Here is a 23,551-nt window from a genome sequence, read left to right as displayed (position 1 = left end):
CCCTCCCTGCCTCCCCTGCCCCCACCTCCCGAAGGACGAGCCAAGTTATTACAATAATGAATTAGCCAAGCCGCCTACTGCCGCCACTGGCGAAGACAATTATCCCCCAGCACATCCCTAGCCGCTGCCGGCTCCCTCATAAAGACAGGCTTTTGGGGCCGCTTTGTGCTTTGATTGGAAATGAAGAGATTGCTAATTAGGGAACACCTGCTGGGACCCGGGCTGGCTGGAACAAACGGCAGGACCAGGACGGACTGAGCGGCCATTTAAGGCAGGGGCTGCGAGCGCCTGAGAACACCGGGGTCAGCTCGTCCCCCGCAGCCCGGGGGTGGGGTGGAGAGAGCCCGAGCCACATGGGCACCCCAGCAATTTAACCCACCTCCCCACCCGACTCCGTCACCCCCACCTCGAAGCCGTAAACAAAGCCCAGACATTTTATGGAGCTTTTCACCTTTTAAAGGATGCTAATTTGTTTACAGGCGACTGTAATTCTGCTTGGGTTTGCATAGGTCAGTGCGTGGCTGGTGCCGGACACAGTTTGTGCTGCGCACAGCCGTTTCCAGCTGCGTGGCCGGTGTGGAAGGGCGCAGCGCCTCTAGCTCCCCGCAGAGGGACAGGGTTGGGGAAGGGGCGCACGGAGGTGACCTGCTGGCACCAGGAGGGCCTGGTGGCAGTGCCAGTCAAGGGCATGAGGTCACAGGGGGATTAAACCTGAGACTGAGTCGATTATTTACTCTTCAGCCGGCAACCACCTCCTTCTCCTCACTCCTTCCTGGGCCCTGGGAAAAACAAGCCCATCGGTGGCCCCTTTCCCAGAATGAAAAATCCAATTTAACACTGGAGTTAGTGGGGCCTGGTGGCCAAACAGACAGCCAGATGTTTTTTTTTTCTGGCTATCTGAGGAGGAATCCCTAGGGAGCTCAGTGGTAAAGAATCCACTTGCCTAAGCAAGGAGATGTGAGTTCGATCCTTGGCTTGGGAAGATCCCCTGGAAGATGGCATGGCATCCTACTTCAGTATTCTTGCTGGGGAAAAATCCCATGGACAGAGGAGCCTGGTGGGTTGTGGGGACACGACTGAGCGACTGAGTCTACAGGCGCTGAATAAGAAACTCCCAACTCTCTCCAGCTATGCTGAGCAGACAGTTCCCTTCACAACATGACTTTTCAGTCATTGCTGTCTCTCTGAACTGGACTCACAAAAGTGTTTTGAGTAACAATTGTGTGCACTGAGGATTCCACACACACACACACACATCGCCTTAGGACATTCTTTTGAATGTTTATAACACAGTTTTAAGAGATCTCAGCTTTGGCAGGAAGACAAATAGCTGTAAGTTTCCCGGGAGACTGTAGAAGGGGGTTCAGGGTCCAGGATGACCCGGGCCCGAGAGGTGATGTCTAGGAGAGGGAACGTGAGAGAAGGCTTCTCTGAGAAGGGGATAAACAGTCGTAAATGTGTCTGTGGGAGCCGGGACACGGGACACAGGAGTGCCACCCAGCCTGGCCCGTGTTCAGGAAAATAGAGTGCTTCAGCAGAGCTAGCGCCTGGGGCTGAAGGGCAGTGAAGGGCAGGAGGGAGGTGCAGGTGAGGGCAGGGCCTAGGAGGTGTGCTGAGGGCCCAGGGGGGCCCTAGCCACCGTGGGGTTTGCAGACACCCACACTTTTTTAGGCTGCCTGCTGCTCTTGTGCCTGGATTAGGAGTATCATCCAAAGTCTTCCAGAGATGGTGGTTGTGGACCCCGACTCGGAGGTTGGGGGGGGTTCAGTGGCCTTCCAGCAGCACATCGTACTGCTGAGCCAATACTACACTTCTGATTCCTAAAACACAGGAGTGCATTTGGAGCACTGGTGAAGATGCGTGAGAAGTGTCTCAGTAACCCCTCTGCTGTCCCCAGGAGATGAGGATCCTCACAAAGTCCTGCATCGGCGTGAGCCCTGGACTGACAGTCCTGAGCACTGGCCTCAGTGTTCCCGTCTACAGAATGGGGACGTATTCGTTACTCGTTTGGGGCTCCTACAGCTTTGATATTCCATAATTCCACTAAGCAGTGCAGTGTTGAGCCGCTGTGTAAGAAAGGCAGTTAAAAGTGTAAGTGTTACCAGAAATAAATCCTGGCAGATATGGCCAAATGACTTTCAATGAGGGTGTCAAGACCATTCAATAAGGAAATAGTCTTCAACAAACGGTGCTGGGAAAACTGGATATCCACATGCAAAAGAAGGAAGTCAGACCCTTAGCCAACACCGAACACAAAAATTCACCTGAAGACCTAAATGTAAGACCTAAAACTATAAGACTCTTAGAAGAAAACAGGCAAAGCCTCATTACAATAGATATGCAATGATTTCTTGAATATGACACCAAAGGCACAAATGGGACAAATGGGGGGAAAAAAGACAAATTGGAATTCATAAAGATTAAAAACTTCCGTGCATGAAAGGACATCGTCAGGGGCTTCCCTGGTGGCTCAGTGGCAAAGACTCTCCCTGCCAATACAGGAGACACGGGTTCGATCCCTGATCTGGGAAGATGCCACATGCTGCAGAGCAACTTGGCCAGCGCACCACAACTATTGAGCCTGTGCTCTAGAGCCCAGGAGCCCCAACTACTGAAACCTTCTCACCCTAGAGCCCATGTTCTGCAGAACAGAAGCCACTGCAATGAGGCACCTTCACACTGCAACTAAAGAATAGCCCCCCACTTGCCACAACTAGAGAAAAGCCCACACAGCAATGAAGAGGCAGCACAGTCAAAATAAATAAATAAAATACTAATAATCATTTTAAAAAACCAAAGGACTCCATCAACAGGGTGAAAAGGCAACCTACCAAATGGGAAAAAGTGTTTGCAAATCATATATTTGATAAGGGATTAATAACCAGAATACATAGAGAACTCAAAACTCAACAGCAAAAATCCCTAAACAACACAATTAAAAAATAGGCAAAGAACTTGATTAGCTATTTCTCCAAAGAAGGTGTACAAATGGCCAATACACACGTGGAAAGACCATCATCCCTACTCTTTAGGGAAACACAAGGCAAAAACACAATGAGATAACACCTCACATCCATTAGGACGGCTACTGTCAAAAAAACCCCAAATAAACAAATTTAAAAAATGGAAAAAAATTAAGTGTTGATGAAGATGTGGAGAAATTAGAACCTTTGTGCACTGTTAGTGAGAATGTAATATCATACAGTCACTGTGGAAACAGTATGGCAGTTCCCCAGAATATTAATAATAGGGTTACCATACAATCGGGTGATTGAATTTCTGGGCATATAATCCAGAAGAATTGAAAGCAGAGTCTCAACGTTATCTATACACCATTGTTCATAGCAGCATTATTTACTAAATAATGTAGAAACAGCCCGAGTGTCCACTGGCAGAGGAAGAGCTAAACAATTAGTGGTGTAGGAAATGGCAACCCACTCCAGTGTTCTTGCCTGGAGAATCCCAGGGACGGGGGAGCCTGGTGGGCTGCCATCTATGGGGTCTCACAGAGTCAGACACGACTAAAGCGACTTAGCAGCAGCACACACACAGTGGAACACTTTATTGTTGATCTGTGTCAGACTCTTTGCCACTTCATGGACTGCAGCATGCCAGACCTCCCTGTCTTTCATGATGGAATACTATTCAGCCTTTAAAAAAAAGAAAGAAATTCTACTTTATCCTACAATATGGATGAGCCTGGAGGACATCATGCTAGTGGAATAAGTCAGTCACAAAAAGACAAATACTGTATGATTCTGCTTATGTAAAGTAATCAAGGCGGTCTTCATCATGGAGACAGAAAATAGAACCATTATTGCCAGGGGCTGAGGTGAACGGGGATGGGAAGTATTGTTTAATGGCCACAGAGTTTCAGTTTCACAAGATGAGAAGAGTTCTGGAGATAGATAGTGATGAGAGTTGCACAACGTGAATGAGCTTAAAATATCACTTAAAGATGGTTAAGATGATAAATCTTACATTATATACATGTTATAATAAAAAAAAAAAGCTGGAAAACAAAACAAAGCAAGAAAAGTGCAACATAGACTATCAACCACTTACTTTTTTAAATTTTTAAATATTATATATACACTTGTGGTTCAAATATTGAAATGTATATAAAAGTATGCAAAAAAAAAAAAGAAAGCATACATGTTAGAGAGACTAGCCTCAACTCCTGTGGCTGCCACTCAGCAGCTGTGTGGCTTAGGATCGTTGGTTTAACTCCTCTGGGCCTCACCGTTCTCATCTGTACAATGGGGACATTGTAGTGCCTGCTTCCTAGGGTTGCTGAGTTTGAGAAGGAACGCCAGGACACTGGAGCACCAAGCACAGTGTGTGCTCGCTTAGTAAGGGGACTGCCTCTTCCTCCCTTTCTTCCTCTTGCTCCCTTCCCCATCATCATCACAAGCTATAAACTTTTACATGCAGTCAGGGTAGAAAAAACTCATCCCTAGATTAGTGTCAATATCCTTTCAGTACAATTTATCACATATCTCTGCTTTTAGAGTCAGCTATACCATTATCCCCTTTGGCTAATGTGTGAATGGATATCTTCTTTAAGGAGTTTCTAGACCTGTCAGGGGCTTTCTCAGGCGGCTCAGTGGTAAAGAATCTGCCTGCCAATGCAGGAGATGTGGGTTCAACCCCTAGGCAGGGAAGATCCCCGGGAGAAGGAAATGGCAACTCACTCCAGTTTTCTTGCCTGGAAAATTCCAGGGACAGAGGAGCCTGGCAGGCTACAGTCCATGGGATCACAAAGAGTCAGACATGACTGAGCAACTGAGCATACATGCACGCAGAGCTGTCAGAGAGAAATGAAAAAGCCGGTAGAGCCCCCGCTTGACCTGGGGTCTGTGCCCCAGTGGGACACGCAGGCAGACAGGGGTGTGAGAGGGCCTCCCGGTTGAGGATCCTTCACCAAATGCTGGCACAGGCTGGGCAATGTGAGCCTCTGGTATTGAAAGACAGTGGGCCTTCTGCCAGGCAACCCAGATAGGCCCCCAAGAGATATAGAAACATAAGCCCCCGATGGGCTGAAGGCACAGCTGTGAGGTCACTCAGCCCAGGCAACTGCCAAAAGCTGGGGCTGGGGTCCTGGAGACCACCCCAGCACAGTGACTCCAGCAGATGGTGGCTGTGGACCCCAAAGCCCTCCATCTACCCAGGGAAGCAAACGTGCCAGGCTCTGGGAAGAGCTGCTGGCAGGAAGGTGCTTTCTTCTCCACTCGGTGCCTGGCCCAGCCAGGGATGAAACCTGTGTGGCCTTTGCAATGTGTCATGGGGTCCTGAAGGAGGAGGAGGCTCAAGGGATCCCTTGGCGACGTCTTCCAAAGCAAACCTCATTCCCACTCTCTTCCCGCATCTGTGATCACCTTCTGGAGTCAGCAGGAGTTCAGACTAGACTAATGCTGTTGTCACTGAGCCTCCCCCAACCCCGGCGGGTTTGTGTCTAGGAAAACCTTATGGTACTCGCGTGTGTGTGCATGCTCAGTCGCTCAGTCGTGTCTGACTCTCTGCTACCCCATGGACTGTAGCCCAACAGCCTCCTCTGTCCATGGGATTCTCCAGGCAAAAATACTGGAGTGGGTTGCCATGCCCTCCTCCAGGGGATCTTCCTGACTCAGGGATCAAACTGGAATCTCTTGTGTCTTTTGGACTGCAGACAGATTCTTTACCACTGCGGCACCTGGGGATTCCCATGGAACTCATGGTCCGAGAACTTCAGACGCTGAGCCGTGGGGAAGGCAGAGCTCCTAAGCCCAGCCCTGAGCCCACGCTTCCTCCTGCCTCACCTCGCTTCATCCTCACAACTACCCCACAAGACTGGACTTGATCACCCTCTTTGCACATGTGAGAAAAAGTGCAAAGAGGCACGTGAACTTGCCAGAGACAATGAACTGAAGACAAGGCAGAGCCAGTCCTGGAGCCTGGGTTCGCCCTAGTCTAAAACCTAAACAACATATGAAGTAGCACAGATATCACTTTGCAGACAAAGGTCCGTATAGTCAAAGTTATGGTTTTTCCAGTAGTCATGTACAGATATAAGAGCTGGACCATAAAGAAGGCTGAGCACCGAAGAAAAGATGCTTTTGAATTGTGGTGCTGGTGAAGATTCTTGAGAGTCCCTTGGACAGCAAGCAGATGAAATCAGTCAATCCTAAAGGAAATCAACCCTGGATATTCATTGGAAAGACTGATGCTGAAGCTGTATCTCTGATACTTTGGCCATCTGATAGGAAGACCCTGATGCTGAGAAACATCAAGAGTAGGAGGAGAAGGGGATAACAGAGGATGTGATGGTTGGATGGTATTATGGACTCAGTGAACATGAGTTTGAGCAAGCTCGGGGAGATAGTGAAGGACAGCGAAGCCTGGGATTCTGCAGTTCATGGGGTTGCAGAAAGTCAGACACGACTGAGAGACTGAACCACAGCAATGCTGACATCAGGCTACCAGGTAGGTTCCTTCAGCACAGTGGCGTCTCTGTGTCTTGAAGTTCTCTTTTTGTTTTGATAGTACAGAATACAGACCATGCTGGGGACAGACTTGTGGGTGGCATTCTGGGTGGATGTGTAAGGAAGAGCTGAGCAGGGAATTCCCTGGTGGTCCAGGGGTTAGAACTCGGTGCTTTCACTACCGAGGCCTGGGTTCAATCCCTGGTTGAGGATCTAAGATCCCGCAAGCTGCGTGACCAAAAGGGCTGAACAGCTGGCACACAGAGTGAACGCCTGTATCCATGAACACAGCCGTGAACATCTTTATGCTCTGCGTGCACGATACCATGTGGGAACCACGATGGGTGCTGAACATTCGGGATTGGGCTTTACACCATTAGGGCAGTTCTGCAGTGGAAGTGTCTGAAAATATCAGAGAAGATGTGTTTCGGCATCTTCTCGGGGAGGGGTCGGGGAAGGTGCAGGATGGATGTGCATGACGGTGGGTGGATGAGAGGAGGGCAGAGGCGCTCATGGAGGAGAAGCATCAAGCCCTTGGGGACTGTGATGAGCTGGGGAACCTGGACTTGCTGGGCAAGCATACCCCTCAGGGACCTGACCCCAGTGTCCCCAGAATCAGGTACCCAAGCCCTGTTGATTTAGTAATGAGATAATGTGGACTAAAGAGGGAACGAAAGATGATTTGAAACTCATATTTGCCATTGTTAGGTCTGCAGTGCTCTCAGGTAGGCTGATGTGAGAGCCTGTGTTCCTTCAGCTGCACATTTGGAGGTTACAGGTCCTTCAGGGTTTGCGGTGGCCATCAGATGCGGTAATACACAAAGACCCTGCCCCGTTCCCTAAGCATGGTCCCTCAGCATACAAGGTCTCCACCCCCAGGTTTCTGCTTTCCTTACACATCCCCTGGTCTCTCCCCTGAGGCAGCCAGACAGGCTACAACCCCGTGCAAGTATGCAGGTGACCCCCCTCCTTCTCAAGCCCCCTCCAACAAATTTTGAACTCAAGAACAAAATCTGAGAACTGCTCTTTCCGTGCGTTCTCCACACAGAGCCAGGCGTATGGCCGTTTATAAGTATGCTGCTTGGTAAGGGGGCTTCCGAGGTGGTGCAGGGGTGAAGAATACACCTGCCAATGCCAGAGACGCAGGAGACACAGGTTTGATCCCTGGGTCAGGAAGATTCCCTAAAGAAGGAAATGGCAATCCACTCCAGTATTCTCACCTGAAAAATCCCATGGACGGAGGAGACTAGTGGGCTATAGTCCACGGGGTTGCAAAAGAGTCGGACATGACTGAGGGACTGAGCTCAGCACACACACAGTAACAGGTAGTGCTTACATGCCCCATCCTGGCCTTTGGCTCAAGCCATATCATAGGCCAGAAGTCCCTGCTATGAGGAGACTCTTAATTCCATTCAAGGGACCTAGAGGGAAGCCATCCTTTGTGGAAAAGGAAGAGAATATTTCTGGATCTGTTTCCAGCTCCCACAGGCAGGAGGTGGCGAGTGATTCCCTCTTCCTCTGCCTTTGCTGAGCAAAACCAGCCGTGTAAGAGCTGGAAGGCAGCTCCGGGTTTTGGCATCTTCAGAGTCCCTGGGTTTGTAACCTGCAACACCCAGGTGCTTTGCAACGGCTCTTCCTGGGGCTCCTCCTGGGTAGTGATGAAATCCACCATCAAATTCCAGAGAGACCCACAAGGAGGCGCAGAGACTGAGGCCCCCACCGGACCCTGCCTCATAGCCCCTCTCTGTAGTAGATGGTGCTGGTGTCCTGCTCAGATCCATTGGCCCCCACACCCCTGGTGTGCCTGGCCATCTCTAGCTTCTAAGGACTACAGCCTTCTCCTGGGAACTGCCCTTGACCAGTGGGAGCCTTCTTGATCCAGGGGGTCTGGGATGTTCCTCCCTCACCTTGGGACAGTTCCCAACCTACAACTGACTCATATGGTGGTGCAGCTGGCCAGTACTCTTGCCTCAAGGTGGGACAACCGTGGAGTGTAATTCATGCTCCAGAGCTCCCCATGGAGTCGGGCTGAAGCTAGATCTCAGCTGAATTTACACCCTTACTCAGTCCCTCCCCAGCCCTCCTTTCCTCACTCCCTTACAGATGTCTCCAGGCAGCACCCTCTCAATACAACTCTTGCCTGGAATTTCCATTTCAGGCTCTGCTTCTAGGGACACTGACCAAAGACACTCTCCTCCCCGACCTCTGAGGAGTCTTCCCCAAACAGCCAGGGTGATGGTGGTGTTGCAGGAAGGGGGACTCTTTGCAGGCTCTTGTCTAACAGTCAGAAATGCATTGTCCGAGGAGACACACGTGCTCACACAGCAACAGACTTTCTGGGGAAGGGACGTGGGCAGAGAGCAGCAGAGTAAGGGAGCCCAGGAGAACTGCTCTGCTACGTGGCTCGTAGTCCCGGGTTTTATGGTGAGGGGATTTGTTGTCGGGTTTTCTCTGGACAATCACTCTGACGCAGGGTCCTTCCTGGTGGTGCACACATTGCTCCGCCAAGTTGGATGCCAGCGGGAAGGGTTCTGGGAGGCGGTGGGACATGTGGTGTCTCCTTTTGACCTTTCCCAAATTCTCCCGGTTGGTGGTGGCCTATTAGTTCCATCTTCTTTACCAAGTGCTCCTGTTGTAAAATAACTCCTGCTGATGGTCACTGTGGTGCCTGGCCAGGATGAGTGGTTTCACTGTGGTTCCCCTAAGAGTGGAACCACAAACAAGGCAAATGCCAAAATATCTAGAAGAGACAGCTGCACACCCGTCAGATGAAGAGGCGACAGTTTAAGCAAAAGACTCACCCAATCTGGGGAAAATGCTGGCCTTGGATCTGCAAAGGCCTCAGAAGTAGGAGACAGCACTACTGGTGTTCTCTGTGTCACTCTTATCGGGGAAGCAGAGCCTGGGTCAAGGCCATGATTCAGGAGACCAGCAGATTCTGCAGTTCACACTAACACCTTGTCTGACGCAGCTGGGGACTCAGTGGCCTCCACCAAGAACCACCACAGTCCCGTCAAACAAGCAGCTCCCTTCCCAACACACACAGAACTTCCATATTCTTCCTGAAATGCAGATGGAGGGCTGGAGACCCCAAGAACCTCAGACAAGGCGGGAAACAGAGTCCCCAAGGCAAGCAAGTACTTCAGAGAAATTCTGTACTGGCTTGTCTAAGCAACTTCAGTGGAGGTTCTCAGGATGACACCATGGCCTGGGGACAAGGGGGAAGTGCTAAACATCGGGAATCATAGCAGCGACTAAGACATCCGTTAGCATTTCATTGCAAAGCCCAGATGACCACCCGTCACCCTCCACCCACTGTATTCAGAAGGCAGATTGCAGGCTGTGAGGATCCCTTAAAGATGAGGGAAGCCAGAGGAAAGTCAGAAACCCGATGAACCTGTATCCATGGAAGCTCATGGACAGGCGAATGATAAACACTTTATCTCAGCCAGTGAGCACACGCTGGACTCCACCCAAGGTGGGGAGATATTATAACTCTACTCTGGAATGTGATTAGCATCCCAGAGCCACATGAGTGGATCAAGAGGAGCTAAAGGTCACAGGAGACTAGGCAGGAAGTCCAGACATCCAAGGCTGTGGTATTGGCATTGGTGAGAGACCGCTCCTCCCTCATCTCACTCCCTCAATTAAAAAAAAAAAAAGTGTGGATTACAGATGGCGCAGCCCAGACAAGAGGGAAGGATGAACAGCAACCCACGGGAAGTCAGGAGAGGGGTGCAGCTCAAGTGTCAAATTTATAAAGTAGATGTAGCTCTCGGAAGACAAAGTCAAGACAGATGACTTGTGGCTAGAGCAAGGTGGGGAAAAAGACAAAACGGGAAACATAAAGTGAAAACACTCTTGATGGGCTAGCTGGAGGGAGGATATAAAGGCAGACATGGGAAAGATGATGGGGGAGCAGGCAAGCAACAGTCAGAATAAAGCAGGAGAAACAAAATGTGCTTTCTGAGAGAGCACACTGCATCATGGGAGCCTTGAAAGTCTGCCCATTTTAGCCACAGGTTGGGTCTACATGTTACGAATATAGTTACCAGTTCCCCCGGAAAGGTTTAAAATACTGATGTAGGGGAAAGACTGTTAGCAGTGTCAAAGGAGAGCTAAGGGGTAATCAGCAGAGGTCTCCCTTGACGGAAGCATCTGCATTGTAATATTTACAAGGACACAGGGACTTGGGGAAGAAGAGCTAGAATTGTAGGCTCTTTCGTCAGGTCTGTTAAGGGACACAGCTGACACATTTCAGGAAAAAAAATAAAAACACTACAACTTCAACAATGTTGGACCAAGTTCAGTGTTGGTGTAAATGATGCCCCAGGGCACTGGTGTGGTTTTCTCTGGTTGGGTGCTTGCACTTAGTCCTGCACTGTGTTGTACCACGTAGGGTGATATCAGACCCCACAACTTATTCCCTTAAGTTGGGTCACCTTAAGTAAGGTCCTCAGTGCCTCTGTCTCCTCTTCTGTAAAATGGGAATAATGATAAAACTTACATCTTTCAGTCGTTACAGAGACAAAGTAAGATAAGCTCTGTAAAGTTTCCAGCATATACCAGGCCCTTGATAAAGACCTTTCCTTCTCCCATACTCTGAAGAGTAGTTGCAGAGACAGAGCATGTGGAAAAGTCAAAAAACGAAGCAAGCAGTAAACAACAATACAAGGAAACTGTAAAGGAATGTTTTAAGGAAATGTCATATTTAGGTTCTAGGTAATGGTACTGTTAACATTCGGTGAGATTATTGTCAGGAAAAAAAATGGAACCCTTCACAACATGGAGCAAAAGAATGATGCTGAAGATTTTTTTAAGGCTTTAAATTCGTAATGTGGTTCATGTGCAATGGGAAAACTGCTGGTTAAAGAAAATATGAGGTTTTAGGGGATAGAGAACAAAGCATGTCCCCAGGCTCAGTATGGAAATGACAGCGACCCAAGACCACCTGAGCTGCGGAAGTCCAATTGTCAGAACCGTCCTTCTGGGAGATTTTGGTGGAGGACTCGGAAAGGGGCCTGAGATCAAGGGTCCAGCTTATAAAGGAATCACTTCATAAGTTTCATGAAACGGCAAAGACAGAAGTGAAAGGGGCACAAGGGATCAATGGAAGTAAAGTTGGGGACTTAAGGGAGACTATTTTAGAAACACGTTAGAGAAAAAGAATTGTCACACAGAGATTAATGATAAAATCAAGGCCATTTAGTTAAAAAAATAAGAAAAAAATATCTGCATAAGGAAGCACATAGGGACCCAGAAAATGGATAAGGGATATTTTGTGCTCTGAGGTCTCTTTATTTAGCAAGTCTCCAAGTTTAATATTTTTAAATTAATAGACTATGAGGGAGAGAGGGGAAAAAAAAGAACAGAAGCAGACAGCAAAATGGTCATACAAAGAAGTAGGTACAGCAGTTGGGAAATCATGTCATTCCTAAAAGGTGTTTTCAGTGGGTTGGTTTTCAGCAGCTCAATTTGCTTCTGCTGCTGCTAAGTCACTTCAGTCGTGTCCGACTCTGTGTGACCCCATAGACATCAGCCCACCAGGCTCCCCCGTCCCTGGGATTCTCAAGGTAAGAACACTGGAGTGGGTTGCCATTTCCTTCTCCAATGCATGAAAGTGAAAAGTGAAAGTGAAGTCGCTCAGTTGTGTCCGACTCTTAGCGACCTCATGGACTGCAGCCTACCAGGCTCCTCCATCCATGGGATTTTCCAGGCAACAGTACTGGAGTGGGGTGCCATTGCCTTCTCCGGCAGCTCAATTTATATGTTGCTAAAAGATTTTCCAGTTCACACCACGGAGGCACGAACCACCACCCCTGACCAATGAGGGAGAACACAGAGGGGAGAAATTTAAGCCATGGGGAACCATCAGCCAGGCCTGTGGCATTTCTGGAAGCAGCCAAGTCGATACTCGGGTTGGGGGCGTGGGCACTCACTTGTGCCAGTTCTTTCGTTAGTACCTTCAAAGGCAAGGTGGGTGCTTGTCATGTCCAGGTAGTGCTGGGTTATAGCACCAGCAGTCCCTGCCCACGGAGCCTTCATGCTGAATGGGAAACCACCACACAGACAGCTGTGGTTCAGGATGACCACTGCCCGGGCGGGGCACAGGGGAGGTTTGGAGCCACACACCCAAGGGGGCACTTGGAGGTGAGCCAGTCCACCCATTCCTTTTACATGAAAAGAGACAGAGGCAGAGAGAACCCAAGCAGCTTGTACAAAGTCATCAGGCAGTGGCAGAGCTGGGAGCAGGACAGTGGCTTCTGAGAAAAAAATGTAAGAGCTTGCTCCATATGCTGCCACACAAATCAGTTTCATTTCCATAAACGGTTTGGTAGTCTCCACAACAGTGTCCAGCCGCATCATCGGTAGAGTGTCACATTTCAAGGTACTATATCAATCTGATATTTTTAGCAGATGGATTCCACAAGTCTTGTTATAACGCATCCACCTGGCTTCCCTCTGCCCCCACTCCCCACTTTCAGTAATCGGGCAAATTCACCACCCCTTCCCTCAAATGCTGAGGTACAGCATCTTTGCATGTTTTCAACTTTTTATAAATGCTACAATCCTATCTCTAGAATTCTCCTGAATGCTTCTCTTTTATCAACTGCTGACTCTTCAAATCCACTAAGACGGCCCATTAGATTAACCCAGTAGTTGCTTCTGACCCTAAGGGCACAGAGCCAAGGGAACATTCTGACGAGAAAGAAGCCACCACCCTGTCTCTGTTGTTCAAGAGCAGACCTTGAACTTGCAGGGACCAATATCCATCTCCTGATCCTTTTCCACGTGGTGCTTGGTTCCCACTGACTTCCAGAGGAGCAACAGCAGATGGGCATCCGAAGGCAGAATTAACTCAAGAGTCATTACATGAGGGTGTTCTCAATTGAGTGCCCTGGAGTAAATAGTAATTACATGTTCCTTTAAGATTACTCTCAGCCTGAGTTGGGGAAAGAAGAGAGTCATGGCTGACTGACCACAATACCCTTAATGAGCACACATGCGCACGAGCACACAGGCCGGTCGCAAGTCTGGATTTGGAAATTTCCCCTAAGATTATGTGATGTCGCTTCTACAAGTCCCTTGAAATGTACCAATTGGGCCCCCTTGGAGACATCAGAAATTACTCTTCTCTCTTCCCATTTTTCTTTCCTCGCTAAGCACTCCCTAAATATGCACCATCAAATATGTGGAAAATAAGCTCTCCCCACTCCGTTACGTTGTACAAGAGAAGGAATTGTCTCTGTGCAGAAACACACTCCAGTGACACCACTGCACTCCTGGACACACCAGACAACCCATCTCAGAGACTTCCCTGGTGGTCCCGTGGTTTAGACTCCACGCTCCCAGTGCAGGGGCCTGGGTTCGACCCCTGGTGAGGGAACTAGATCCCACACCCATAATGACGGCCACATGCTGCAACTAAGAGCCCGCAGGCTGCAATGAAGATCCTGTGAGCTACAACTCAACCTGGTGTAGCCGAAAAGAAAGAAAACCCATCTAAACCATTCCAGTCTCACACCTGGACTTCAGCAGCCATCTGTGCTAGGCCATGGAGAACAGATTTCCATGAGGGAGAACACATTTGGCCAGACCACACCAAGGCCCAAGCAGACACTGGGAGGACGCTGACTTGATTATGGGATATGACCATGCAGGGAATTGCGGGGGCCAGGGATGTATTAAGGAGAAGGCAATGGCACCCCACGCCAGTACTCTTGCCTGGAAAATCCCATGGACGGTGCAGCCTGGTAGGCTGCAGTCCATGAGGTCGCTAAGAGTCGGACACGACTGAGTGACTTCACTTTCACTTTTCACTTTCATGCATTGGAGAAGGAAATGGCAACCCACTCCAGTGTTCTTGCCTGGAGAATCCCAGGGACGGGGGAGCCTGGTGGGCTGCCGTCTATGGGGTCGCACAGAGTCAGATACGACTGAAATGACTTAGCAGGGATGTATTCAAAACACCTCTAGAGTAGCATCTTCTGCTGCATTTGTCAGCAGCTTGGGCAGGGGTTGGGAGGAATGTAGGGACTTTGGAAGTTTCCACCCTCTTGACCTTTTCTGCACAGGACCCAGAAAATGATGACCACAACAACCAAAATGTCATCACCCTCAACAACAGCTTTCCAAATTTGCTATTGAGCAGGCACTGTTCCAGGGCTTTTATAAGGGTCTCCTTAAACCTTTACAACAGCTCCACAAGGCAGGTGCTCTTACCATACCCATTATACAGATGAGGAGACCGAGTGTGGGGTAGAGAAGGTGGGAAGCTTGTCCAGGTTGTGGCAGGCACGAGGTGGACGTGGGTCCAGAAACATGCTTCCAGCACGCGTTTTGTCTAACAGCACCCAAACCACTGCATGGAGCTCACCGTGCAGGAGAATGAGCTAGTCTAAAACCGGTAAGCACGTCCCTTTCTTAAGGAACGCTTGCCCTCTGATTCTTTTTCTTTTTTCTTTTGCCCTCTGATTCTTATGCTGGTTTCCCACCGATCTTGTGAGGCCCTCAGCCCAGATTTCAGCCCCTTTTGCTGGTGAAGGAATGAAGGTAGGTAGGGGTTAGGGACTTGCCAAGGTCACCGTGCTTGGAAACTCTCTTCCCAAATCTCAACTGTGCTCCCACCAAAGGATTTGAGTAAACCTTGAAGAGCAGGCTTCTGGGGCTTCTCCAGATGCCGAGGGGCCCGGATGCAACTTCTGGGGCCAAGGATGGTGAGGGAGGGATATCAGGACCGCAGAGGCATAAAACCATGGTGGTGACAAATTGAAAGCAAAATTTAAAATGCAGTGTTTATATACTTGTTTTTGAAAAAGAAGGCCTGACCAGTTTCCTGCTCACTGTCCCGGTATACTTACAGATAGAGGGAGGTGAGGAGTGAAACAGGCCTAGAAGATGCTGGACAGTAGGGACTGACTGAGTTGGTAAAGGCACAGAGCCCCCCAAAAGCCATGTCTGACCCCAGGGTTTTCTATTAAAGGATGGGGTGGGGAATTCCCTGGTGGCCCAGTGGTTACGAATCTGCCTGCCAGTGCAGGGACATGGGTTCGATCCCTGGTCCGGGAAGATCCCACATGCCGCAGAGTGACTAGGTCCCTGTGCTGCAGCTACTGAAGCCGAGTACCCTAGAGCCTGTGCTCTGCAAGAGAAACCACTGCAAGGAGAAGCTCGGGCACCACAGCTAGAGAGCAGCCCCTATTCACCGCAACTAGAGAAAAGCCCGCTGGCAGCAATGGAGACTCAGCACAATCAAAAATTAATTAATTATTTTATTTTATTTTATTATTATTTTTTTTAACTTTTGGGGTGCGGGCGGAGCTGGATGGCCGCCACCCGGCCCCCAGGGACCCGCTCGCACCCGCTCCCCACGCGCCCCCTGCACCTAATTAATTATTTTAAAGGAACCCGAGCAGGCTGAGCTGTAATTATCGGTTACGTCAGGAGCACCACAAACCAGGTTCACCGTGAGCAATGGTTTTAAAATGTAACCTTTTAGAGCTGGAGGGCCTAAGAGATCTTGTCCACTCCTTCAAGTTATGATGTAGGGAACTGAGGCCCTGTGCACCTTAATTATCACTGACCTGGGGGTGAACTGGACTGAACCCACCTGGCACCTGCCTCTGCCCGGGGTACTTGGCTGCTACCTCCATCCACTAGAGACACAGACGGAAGCAACCCTCCACAGTGGACTTCCTCCCGTTGACTTCGGTTTTTAACATTTTTTTGGGCCATGCTACACAGCATGTAAGATCTTAGTCCCCCAACTAGGGATCGAACTCGGCCCTGGCAGGGGAAGCTTGGAGTCTGAACCGCTGGACTGCCAGGGAACTCTTGGTTTTTAATTAATAACTTTGATTTCAGAGTAATTCTAATGTCACAGGAAGTTGAAAAGAAAGCGAACAGGAGGTTTTGTGCACCACTCAGTCTGCCCTTCCAGCTGACTTGTACCCACACAGAGTTCTAAGACAATTGCAGATACACGTGGGGTGACAGGTCTCTTCCTGAGACTCATTATGGAGCAAACAATTCCTAACATTGCTTTCTCAGATCATATGCTACTCCCCTCACAGCCATGAACCCTAACACACACACACACACACACACACACACACACAGCCTAATCAGCAATAATTTCACTCCTGAATATTGCTAGAAAGATCACTAAGCCAAGCTAATCAATTGTCTCAGCCAGCAACCAGTCCCCGAGAGATGCCTAGACTTTTCACTGTTCTCATTTAACCCTTGGCAGCCTGAGTTTTTCCTCCCCAGTCTTCCCAGAGAGCACAAACGCTGTTCTGGGAAGAATCCAGTATCGAAGATGATGTTCCCCAGTTGCCACCTTTCCAAAGCCTTGTCTGTGCTAATGGAAGCAGACACTCTGGAACACTTCAGAAGGAGGGTCTCCCTCTCATGTGCATCGCCTGGGACCAGCGTGGTTAAAGCAAAGGAGAGGGACGCGGGGCCCCACGCAGAACAGCCAGAGGAAGCAGGTACCAACCAGAAAGGGAGTGGGGAGGGAAACCGTCACAGGAGAGATACCAGTTTAGCAATTAAATTTGACATCAACTTAGACAAAGCTTCTTTACTGAACAGCATGAAATTCTAGCGAAGATTTGTCCACATGTGCATAAAAGACACAGCTCATTCTCTCTCTCTCTCTTGCTCTCTTTTGTTTTTCCTGGATGGAGGAACATGAAGAGCAACAGAGAAGGGTGGGGGCAAGACCATAGTCAACAGGTCATGAGCTGATGTAGTTAAGGCAGCTGAACATTCATAGCTTCAAGTCACTTCCTGCTCCCATGATGGAAGGATGGGAGGGCCCCCTTGTGAGGAGAGACTCCGTGCAAGTCACGTCACATGCATTCATTGAGCACACGCTGTGCGTCATGCATTGCGCTTGGCACTGGGGCCTCAAAAGCTGATAGCAAGGAGGCAAAAGGGAGGCTGTGACAATTTTAGGAGAGCAGAGAGGAGGCAGGGAGAGGAACATGGGTGGCACCGCATTCCTACTCCGATCCCCTGATCAGTGGGGGAAGAAAAAGAGGAGGGCTCACTGCCTTGAGGCATAGTCTCTGCAAAGACACACAGGGAGGGTCAAGGGCATCGGCACTGGGTGCGGCCCAGGAGAGGACACCTCAGGGGTGAGGCCCACGTGGCCTTTGGATTCACTGGTCAAGTGATCCTGTTGAGAGAAAGGACCGAGCAGGCGGCTGCTGCCTAGAAAACACAGCCCGGTGGGCTTCACAGCTGGGGGTCGAGCCTGAACTGCCATGTGAGAATACAGGATGGAGAAGGTGCAGGAGAGACTTGGAGAGCCAAGAACAAAAGCTACTCGTTGGAATGTGAGTGGGGCCAAGAGAGTTGACCAAATTCTGACCCTACAGAGCAGAAGAGTCAGGCCTTATTCCTGGACTTAGGACTGTGGTCCAGCCCTCCCACGCTCTGCTCTTGACCATGGTTTAAAGCCCCAGGTTCCTTCCAGGGTGAGGCAGGGTATGTTCCCAATGTGCCTTGAACTCTGATTTCCAGTTGGAATAGCTCGCTGGAGGGTGAAGCTGGAAGTCTTGCTGACACCAGACTCTGCTCACCAAAACTCAGGGAAAACAGCCTGTTAAGGACTGAATGAGTCCCCACCCAGATTCATGTGCCGGAGCCCTTGTTCCCAATGTGATGGTATTTGGAGGTGGGACCTTCAGGAGGTAACTAGGGTTAGATGAGGTCATGAGGGTGGAGCCCCATTGATGGGATTAGTGTCCTTTTGAGAAGAGGAAGAAAGCGGAGCTCTCACTTTCACCTCCATATGAGGACACGGCAAGAAGACAGTCCACCAGGAGAAGGTTCCTCCCTGGGACCTGACCATGCTGGCATCCTGATCTTGGACCAGCCTCCAGAACTGCAAGAAAATTAATTTCTATTGCTGAAGCCACCATCTGTGGTGTTTTGTCATGGCAGTCCAAGCCAAGATATGCCTTAGTGGGAGGTATAGGGGCCTGTTTTTAGTGGTGTGACAAGGTGTGGGCAGAAGTGACTGGTCTGTGCTGAGCAAATAAAATGGCCAAGACTTACTGGGTAAAAGGCTAACATTCCACATGCATGTCATCTTCCCAACAATTCTATGGGGTAGGTTCTATGTGTGCGTGCATGCTAAGTCGCTTCAGTCGTGTCTGACTCTTTGTGACCCTATGGTCCATGAGCCTGCCAGGCTCCTCTGTCCATGGGATTCTCCAGGCAAGAATATTGGAGTCGGTAGTCACTCCCTCCTCCAGGGGATCTTCCCAACCCAGGGATAGAACCTGAGTATCTTAGTCTCCTGCACTGGCAGGCAGGTTCTTCACCGGTTCTATAATTACCCCCATTTAACAGATGAGAAAATGGAGACCTTAAGAGATTAAGTAGCTCAAGTCTCACAGCTGAGAAAAGGTAACGTTGGAACTTGAACTCTGGCTGTCTGACTCAGAATGTATGCTATTAACCACAGCTCTGTGCCGTCCACCGAGGCACTTGTCAGGGCAGGAGGACAGGAATGATCGACAGTGAGCTGGGCTTACAGAGAGGAATGTTATGTGGTCCCTACATTTAGGGGGTTCCTGATGCAGTGAGGGCGACCGACAGGAGCAGTCCTCCCGTGGGGGTGAATGAAATGATGGCGGGACATCAACTGGGGCCCCAAGAAGAGGAAGATGTCAACCAGGTAAGGAAGACTTCACAGAAGAGCTGGTGTGGATGCGTTACAAGTCCACCTTGACCCGAGGGCTCACGGCCACTAAGAAACATGAAGAGAAAGGACGGTGGCCAGGTCAGAGGGAAACAAAAGGCCAGAGGACCCTGTGGACAGAAAGGCAGCTTTTGGAGCCTCTGCTGACTTCATGGAGCAGTGAAAAAGAGCCAAGCGAAAGGACTAGAAACTGCTCACTTGATTGGTGGAGAAAAAATGCCAAGTGTACAGAGCACTCAGAATCCTCCAGTATCAGGGATTCCTGCCCTTATCCCCAAAGCTGGAGAAGGGGACTACAGTCCAGGGGAGCCATATGGCTCCAGCATTCCCCTCTCCTCTACTGTACACTTGCCCGGAACTTAGACTCCTGACCTCAGTTTGGCCTTGACCTTGCTTGACCTTGGCCAAATTGCTCCATGCCTTCTCTGGCTGGAGATGGGAGTTTTCCACCTGCTTTCTCCTAGGCACAGTGAACCAGATGGGTTTTGAGGTCCTGGTGTGCAGTGCCTGGAGCTGAGGGACTCAGACTGATCACGGGGCAAAGGGGAAGCCAGTGGGGGTGCAAATTTGCTCTTGAGGGGGAAGCCCGCCCTCTGCATTTCAGAGACAGGGCCAAAGTGGGGGAGACCCTCTCCACCAGCTCCACCAGGCAGCTGGGGGGACTCTCCTGCTGCCTGTAAATTGAGCCATTCTCCTGTCTCCACGTGCCCACCTCCAGACTGGAAGAGAATTGATTTGGGGAGCTGAAGGCACACAGCCCCTCCAGGGCCTCAGTGAACCCAGGATCCGTGTCTGCTACGGGGGGCTCTTTTTCTGAACACAGCACAGCTTCTGCCACGGTTTCCATCTTCGCTTTGTGAAATGATCCCCTCTCTCTCTCTCCTCCACCTTCCACTTTGCCCAAGTTGTACAGCAGCCTGGAAATGCTGATGGCTTAACTGGTTTAATTTTTTTCTCCAGCAGCCCTGAGGGGTTTTAACTCTTTCCTCCTGCAGAAACCCTGCTTTTGGAGTTGAATGTTTAAATTCTCACTGGGAGACTCATAAATATTCGGAGTCACTCTCTCCCTCTCTGTTTGATTAGGAAATGAGCCTTTAACTCAATGTAATCCCCAAGCCATTAACAAAAAAGCCCTCAACAGCTCCACTATTAGAATTTCACTCTTAACCCGCTGAGGATTGAATTAGATTAACATAACTACCCACAATCTGAGTTTATTTTCTGTGCCAGATAGAAATGTGTTTTTCAGGGAAGGCGAGAAGGGGGAGGGAAGGGAGGGGGGAGACAGTGCGAGAGAGCACAGGAGGATAATGAAATGTAAAAATAGAGATAAGAAAAAGATGGACAGATACACTGTAGAGGTGAAGTGATGGGGAGAAACAGCTGTACTTAGTCTTTGGTTGAAAAATCCTGCCAGCTGCCATTTTTTACTTGTGGGATATTTGGAGGGGAAATCGTTTGAATGAGGGGAGCGCTTTCCAGGTATTTGCAATTCCTTCTTCCTCGAGATTGATGGCCTTGCACCTGAGCCTGCTGTAGTCCAAAGCACCTGCTCACTGGCCCCACTGGCCCCAGTTTGGGAAGAGGTCGGGGCTGGGTTTCTACGAGCTGGAGGGAGGGGGGCACGCATAAAACAACAGCATGTACGCGGGCGACTGTGAATTTACATCAAAGAAATAAACAACGATGAGGATGGAATGGGGGAGATTTTACAGACTTGAAGTCACAGACAGCCCCGTGACCAATTACATGTAAGAAATCAGTTAGGAAAAAAAAAAAAAATGAGTTTGACAGGAGCTTGGTCCACATAAAATTAATCGTTATTGAAGCAGAAACTAAGTAATCAGAGGCTGCCTTATGCAAAAGCATTGCAGTTTCCGCGCCTGCATCTCTATACACAAGTCCAGAGGGGCAAAACCACATCCTGAACTTGGGGGGGAAAGCCAGGCCTTCCACCACACTGCCAAACAAGCCCCCACCTCACCTAAAAGCATCCACAGGTGGCCAAAGGAAGGAGCAGTTCTTGTCTATATATGACAACAAGTATTCTCCCGTCTTAACCACTAACGCTAATGAGAACACAGGACTTGTTCAGAGCGCGGGACTCACCCCCACTGCATTTAATCAGGGACCGGCAGGCTCCGGGATGCATGCTGAGGAGGGGAGGGAACGGCTTGCTCTTGTATGAAAAGGTTTGGAGAATTTCACACTTCCTAAAAAGCCACTGAGATCAGACAGTCCTAACAGTTCAATTTTGCCAACAGCTGGCTGCTGAGGTTTCTGAATGCAATGTCTCAATCACTTGGTTCACTTGAGCTTTAATTAACAATCACCCACCAAATCCCACTTCAGTATTATTATGGGAAACCTTTGCAGGATATGTTTATCAAAACAGAGTCTGTGGACTAGAAAAAGTAATAATGCTACATATAGAATATGCCCAATTCCTTTTTTTTCCCTCTCTATTTCTGGGACTTTACTTTCCCTACTAGTTTTGAAATAATGACATTTCTTCTGATTTTACACAAAACTCTTTCTTCTAATTTCTCTAGCAGTGAATATAGTGAACATATAAAGTTTACTTTCAAATCCTAATGGGGATCAGGAAGGAATAAGAGATTAGAAAGTAAACTTCACCTGTTCTGTCCTCCAAAATAATAAATGAATGGATTAAAGGCATTAATAATCTTAAGTAAACACTGATAAAAATACAGAACCAAGAGGAGGAAACTGAAAGTTTCATAAAAGTCAAAATAAAAATGAGATCAAACCGCCTCTCTAAATATATGTGGGCATCCATATTATTTAACTTTCTTCAAGTCAGTTTTGCTGCTAAAATGATTTTGTTTTTAATCAAAACAGTCCAGACATATCTATTTTGTTTACTGCCTTTAAATGATTGGAAAGATGATGAGTTGGGACCTTGTTTTCCCAAAGAAATCAAGAAGTAGTGCTTAGCAATGTAGCTTATGGGAAGCATTGTATTAGTAAATAGAAACTCAGGTATTATTTGTCTCGTAAAAAAGGATGCATTTTAAAGTTGTACATCATATACGTTAAGCATCATCACTCCCCACCCCCCCCAAATTTAGGGCTTCTATTTCTTCATACATAATATATAAAAAAATCTCCCCAACTGCAGCATTTTTAGCTAACGCTATGCAGTTTCCAGAAACTAAAGCCCCAATGTTCCACAGGAAGCTGGTGGCGTGTTAAGCGGTGTGGACCAGCAGACGGTATCTGGGGACTGCTGTCTCTAGGAGTTGCCGGCGTGCTCACAGAGGCTGTGCTCTGCTTGTCTGAAACAAGTATGGCTTTGACAAGGACCCTCATATTAACTTTCTTCCTTCTCGAAGGATGCGGAGCGACGACTCCACGGCACTCCACACCCAGCTTCTGTCCTCTCGGATGCTCTTCCACTCCCAGCCCCCTACCCCAGTTCCCCTTTCAGGATGAAGAAAACACACCAAATGAGTGAGCCAACAAAAGCCCGCAAGGCAAGACAAAGTGTCAGCTCTCATCCCAACTTCTCAAAGCAAACTCCGCGCAAAAAAAAGAAAAGTCATTTTCCTTTAAGGCGCTATAGAAAAGCTGGCTATCGGGACTGTCACGATTCCCTCCCTGAACCAGGAAGCTCCCGGGCTGTGCCGAGTCTGCTGGGAGCCCTCCATCATCACCTGTCCTGTGTGAACTGGATCTTTGCTCTGTAACCTTCCCAGCTCACCCAGAGCCGGAGCTGCCAAGCAAATGAAAGTTTTCACGCTGGGAGACGTAACCACCCCGCGGAGTCGCATGTAAACTTTCCCTTGCCCTTTTGATTTACTTACTTTTTCTCAGTGAAAACAAATAAAAAAACTAAAAGAGGACTGACCTACTGATTTCTAAATGAGTTTGTGTAACTGTCCCTCCCCACCCTTCTGGGTCCCTCTGACCTTCCCAGGACAAGTCTGCGAGAAGCAACATTTTCCTCTGGGTCACCCAGAGATGCTCAAGGGTGCCGAGATCCAGGATGAGAAAGAGCAGGCAAGGGGAAAGATATTTTCGTCCATAAAAAAGACAGAGGGAGAGAGAGAGAGAGAAGAAAGCAGCGTGGTGTGGGGCAAAGGACCGAAAGGTCCAGGGCAGAGTCGGGGGCAGAGGGTAGGAAGAGTCCGGTACTTACATGCTTGGGGCTGGGGAAGGGACAGGATGGCGGGGAAGGGGCTCCCCTCAGCTGTTTCCAGTCGCTGATGGCTCGTTGCTCAGCTCCTCCAGCACCAGCTGACAGTCCCCTGTCTGTGTCTCTTTGTGACTAAGGACACAGTACTCCCAACCTATAAATAGATCCCGACTCCGTGATTGATATAACAGGCAGCTGACAAAAAAAAAAAAA

At 49.1% G+C, this 23,551-nt stretch overlaps 1 protein-coding gene across 1 annotated transcript in view; it reads right to left on the bottom strand.

Moving 5' to 3' along the window:
- Positions 1 to 23,486, bottom strand: part of ESRRB (estrogen-related receptor beta) — a 184,044-nt gene extending 160,558 nt beyond the window's left edge. The window contains exon 1 of the mRNA XM_010844374.1: positions 23,342 to 23,486. Within this exon, the coding sequence (XP_010842676.1) occupies positions 23,342 to 23,343 (2 nt within the window). The 5' untranslated portion in view covers positions 23,344 to 23,486. The remainder of the gene's footprint in view (positions 1 to 23,341) is intronic.
- Between the last annotated feature and the right edge of the window lie 65 nt (positions 23,487 to 23,551).

The sequence above is a fragment of the Bison bison genome, unplaced genomic scaffold (assembly GCF_000754665.1).
Source record: "Bison bison bison isolate TAMUID 2011002044 unplaced genomic scaffold, Bison_UMD1.0 scf7180017864201, whole genome shotgun sequence".
NCBI lineage: Eukaryota > Metazoa > Chordata > Mammalia > Artiodactyla > Bovidae > Bison > Bison bison.
This window is presented reverse-complemented; position numbering and strand designations above follow the sequence as displayed.